The 5,001-nt window shown below is 44.0% G+C and overlaps 1 protein-coding gene and 1 long non-coding RNA gene across 2 annotated transcripts; both read left to right on the top strand.

The window, feature by feature from the left end:
* Positions 1-1,055: 1,055 nt before the first annotated feature.
* On the top strand, positions 1,056-2,547 carry LOC106819511. Its single transcript, XR_001395441.1, has 3 exons — positions 1,056-1,166; positions 1,517-1,582; positions 2,508-2,547. It is a non-coding gene; the product is annotated as an uncharacterized LOC106819511 (long non-coding RNA).
* Positions 2,548-3,855: 1,308 nt separating this feature from the next.
* On the top strand, positions 3,856-4,717 carry LOC106819509 (the record flags this gene model as incomplete). The annotated part of the gene is made up of 3 exons (XM_014824133.1): positions 3,856-3,891; positions 3,972-4,164; positions 4,538-4,717. Coding segments are annotated over exons 1-3 (409 nt in total), but the record flags the coding sequence as incomplete, so codon positions are not given.
* Positions 4,718-5,001: the final 284 nt, after the last annotated feature.

Raw genomic sequence — 5,001 nt, 5'->3', positions numbered from 1 at the left:
AATTCACATAGAAAGCGCGATAATCAACTTATAATTAATTTCACGTTATCGTTTTACTATACCCCTAGTGACTAATTCTTGCTTGCATCGACAATAACAATAAGATTACTATAAAAAGAAATAATCAAAGTATGAAGCTAGGATTATTTCATGTTGTATCTTTATCTATACAGGAGGAACTACGGGCGTCATGAAAACAAATTTCTATGACTCTAGCATGGAATGCCTCTAGTTTACTGATTTCAGCAATAGAGAATTGCTAACATGCGCAGTAGGAACATCAGATGATTACTAAGAATCTTATTACAATGGGCTAAATGCTGATTTTATTCATTGCATTTTGTCTATGATTAGATACGAAATAGTCTAATACATCAATCGCCCAGAACGTAAAAATATGTAATGCGCGGCCATATCGAAAAACCAAATGTAGACCGCGATTTATCTTTCCCGCGCATAATAGTTTTGCGATTTGTTCTGATGCAAGTCGGCAGGTAACGCATATAATTCACCGTGCTTTCTCCTCCATCCTCCTCCTCCCCTCCTCCTCCCTCCTCCTCCTCCTCCTCCTCCTCCTCCTGCCTCCTCCTTCTCCTCCTTCTCCTACGCTCCTCCTCCTCCCCTCCTCCTCCTTCTCGCTCTCCTCCTCCCTCTCCTCCCTCTTCTTCCTCCTTTTCCTCCTCCCTCCTCCTCCTCCTCTTCCTCTTCCTTATCTTCCTCCCCTCCTCGTCCTCCTCCTCCTCCTCCTCCTCCTCCTTCTCCTTATACCACTTTGTCTTTCTTCTTCTTCTTCTCCTTCTTCTTTTTATTCTTCTTCTTCTTCATTGTCATCTTCTTCTTCTCCTTTTTTCCTGTCTTCTTCTTCTTCTCCTCTTCTTCTTCTTCTTTTGTCTTCTTTTTCTCTTTCTTCTTCTTCTTCTTCTACTTCTTCTGTCTCTTCTGTCTTTCTTCTTCGTCTTCGTCTTCCTCTTCTTCTGCTTCTTCTTCTCTTCTTCTTCTGTTTTACGTTTTGCTCGTTCAGTAACCTTCTTCTTCTTCCTCGTTTGTTAGTTATAGACGGAGTCCCATCGGTTGTTGCCGACAGAAAGACTTCATTCGGCATCGTCACTACATATACATTAGCGGAAATTGCAGAAATCTCGCCACTCAGAGTTGCTCACGTACAAGTAAATATCGCTTTCGTTGCGTTTACTAATCAATGTAATTACGTGTATCGAAATAATATCTAAGATGTTTAAACACGCGGTCGGAAGTCGGTATAACGATTGAATAGGACGAAGGTTGAGTAACTGTGCATGGTTATTATTAAACGGTTTATCAGTCATCACAATGGGGGGTTGGTAAAATGGATGTCGTTATCAACGTAAAATCGTATTGAATGTCGGAAGAATGGTTGTGTGGTAAGTGAGTTTAAGGGCTAGTCGGTCGCTCTAATGCAACAGCAACATATGAATTTACCTTAATTTCTGCGTGATGTCACTGCAAAATGTATTTTAATTCCCACATTTTGCTCCAGGTTGACTACAAACGAAGTGCAGGGTGTTCACAACTGTAACATTCATTAATAGACCGTCGAGTCGCGGTAGGTGTGTAAATTAAGGTCAACTAAAATAATGTCATTTTCATTAGCCCTGCCCGCCCAAACTGCGACTCGATATTTACTGATTACCTGATTGTGTTAAAATATGTGCCGAAGGTAGCTTAGCTAATTAAAATGTTTTCGATACGCTTTGTTGGGTCCATTCATGTCCCGTCATGCTGTCTTTCTTGTGCTGAAAAGAAGTGAAAAGGGGCACCTGGTCGTCCCCCCACACACACACTCATACACACACGCACAGTGAGAGCGAGGGAGACAAACGCACGCACACACACACGCGCGCGCACGCGCGCGCACACACACACACACACACACACACGTACACACACACGCATGCACACACGCATGTACACACACACACACACACACACACACACACACACACACACACACACACACACACACACACACACACACACACACACATACACACACACACGCATGCACACACGCATACACACACACACAAGTGGCGGATCTACGCCCCCCCCCCTTGCGGCTGCCCCCGCGACCCCCCCCTAGCAAGGCGTATGCCTTCGGCCACCGGGGGTGGTGTAAGCCAAATCACCTAGCGTAAACCCCCCCTTGAGTTTAAAACCTTAGATCGGGACCCTGCACACAACACAGCACACACACACAGCACACACACACACAACACCACACACACTACACACACACACACACCGCATGCACACACACGCACACACACACACGCATGCACACACACACACACTTACACCACACACACACACAACGACACACACACAACACACACACACACACACGCACACACACACACACACACACACACACACACGCTGCCGCCGCGCGCGCGCGTCACACACACAGCGCGTGATGGATGCTTTTAATAATTCTTTGGTCATAGAATTGCATCGAGTATTCTCGTTAGCGTACCTACCACGATTACACCTGCGTCCAACCACGCTCGACGGCGGCCGTTAGGAACGTTGGAACACGGCCGTGGCCATGCGCAAAAAGTTGTGTTGCCCAGCAGTGTCTAGCAGTGAGCAGTGCGGACTGGCGTCGCCAACGCGCATGCCTGACACAACGCACGTCTTTGTCAACGACCGTCGCCACTGTTACTAGGCCACCGCCGCGGACACCGGGAGGTCCAGCGCGCGTACAGGGATCTCGACGAGAAATGCACCCTGTACACAAGTACGCGCCATGTGGTTTTCGATATTCCGAGGAAGTAAAACGATATTTAAACGTCCCCTTTCTACATCTTCTCCCTCCTCCTGCCTGCCTTCGTCTCCTCCTCCTCCGTCCTCCGTTTTTCTCCCTCCTCTCTTCCTATCTTGAGAAGTCGTGGGCCAAAAACCACGTGTCTTGCTTAGCCAATCATAATATATATGCGAATTTCATGAAAATAGATGCTAAAAAACTGGTCATGCAATAATAAATATAACAGTTCAAAATTTATTTTGACTCTATTTTGTTGATTTTGCTGCCCTAGAGAGGTTTCTATGCGATAGAGTAGATTCTATAAGTAGAATGTCATCGATTCACGACACGACATTGTCAGTGCTTATTTCACGCCAAACTTTTTTGTACTCGTTTAATATTTTTCGAGAAGCCGAACCCAGCTGCGCCAAAAACTGGAGATCGATAACGCTGCCGTCTATTGCCCAAACTGCAGAAGCAATTAGATGGGAGAGGCTGAATATATTCCTACCAGAATTTTTGATTGAGCGTCACAACACTACCATTGTTCGTTGCCGTCAGTATCGCTGATGTTGTCACCCAATTCTTGAGTTGTCGGGTAGCAATGGCAGATTGATATAGCGTTGAGCCATCAGGTGCTATAACATATACCATTTTTGCGATACATAACGTGGAGGTTAAACTCTAACTTATCCTAAGCACTTTGCAATACTACGTTACATCATCGTTGATTAAGAACTTCTAGACACTTGTGTATTGTACATACCTACAAACACACGCGCAGACACACGCTTTTCGCACGACGTACCTGTGTTGAAGTCGTGTACTTCCGTGTATTGGGCTGCAGGATAGTATAGATCTGGCATCAGTTGCATGCTAATGGAGAAGTCGTATCGAGCCATCTTTGAATCGAAATCATACCATACCTGTAGATCGACAGACATATTTCAATCATGGTATTCATACCGTATCAGTACATCAATAGAGGTATTTTAAGTGATAACGCTCTCTAATGATAAGCAGATGGCAATGTTGTTGTTTGGATTGTCATCCCTTTATTGGATGTTGAAACAATGGTGATGAACACTTCATTGGAAAAGAACTGCCGAGTTTAGTTTAACGCAGTTACGCAGTACCTGTTTTTCAAGATTTTCGTAAAATCACTCTTAGTTATCGTTCAAATTAACAGTTGANGGAACACGGCCTGGCCAGCGCAAAATTGTGTGCCCAGCAGTGTCTAGCAGTGGCAGGCGACTGCGTCGCAACGGCTGCCTGCACAACGACGTCTTCGTCAACGACCGTCGACTGTTACTTTGCCACCGCCGCGACACCGGAGTCCAGCGCGTCACAGGATCTCGACGAGAAATGCACCCTGTACACAAGTACGCGCATGTGTTTTCGATATCCGAGGCAGTAACGAATAATTCAACGTCCTTTCTCATCTTCCTCCCTCCTCCTCCTCCTTCGTCTCCTCCTCCTCCTCTTCCTTCTTGAGAAGTCGTGGCCAAAAACCACGTTCTTGTTAGCAATCATAATATATATGCGAATTAATGAAAATGGAAGTAAAACGTATGCAATATATAAATATAACAATTCAAAATTAATTTTGAACTCTATTTTGTTGATTTTGCTGCCCTAAAGATGTTTCTATGCGATATATTAGATTCTATAAGTAGAATGTCATCGATTCACGACAGTGATATTTTTCAGTATTATTTAAGCCAAACTTATTTTGTACTCTTTAATATTTTTCAGAAGCGAACCCCAGTGCCAAACTGGAGATCGATAACGCTGCCGTCTATGCGAAACTGCAGGAAGAAATTAAGATGGGAGAGCTGAATATATTCCTACCAGAATTTTTGATTGATCGTCACAACACTACCATGTTTGTTGCCGTCAGTATCGCTGATGTTTCACCCAATTCTGAGTTGTCAAGTAAGCAAGGAGATTGGTATACGTTGAGCCATCAGTGTATACATATACCATTTTTACGATACATAACGTGGAGGTAAACTCTAACTATCCTAAGACTTTGCATACTACGTTACATCATCGTTGATGTAAGACTCGAGACACTTGTGTATTGTATTATACCTACAAACACACGCGCAGACACACGCGCACACACACGCGAGCACACAAACGCACGCATACACACACATATGTATATATATATATATATATATATATATATATATAATATATAACTATTTATATTA

The sequence above is a fragment of the Priapulus caudatus genome, unplaced genomic scaffold (assembly GCF_000485595.1).
Source record: "Priapulus caudatus unplaced genomic scaffold, Priapulus_caudatus-5.0.1 Scaffold3586, whole genome shotgun sequence".
NCBI lineage: Eukaryota > Metazoa > Priapulida > Priapulimorpha > Priapulimorphida > Priapulidae > Priapulus > Priapulus caudatus.
The sequence above is the reverse complement of the archived record's forward strand: the minus strand, read 5'-3'. Positions and strand labels throughout refer to the sequence as shown.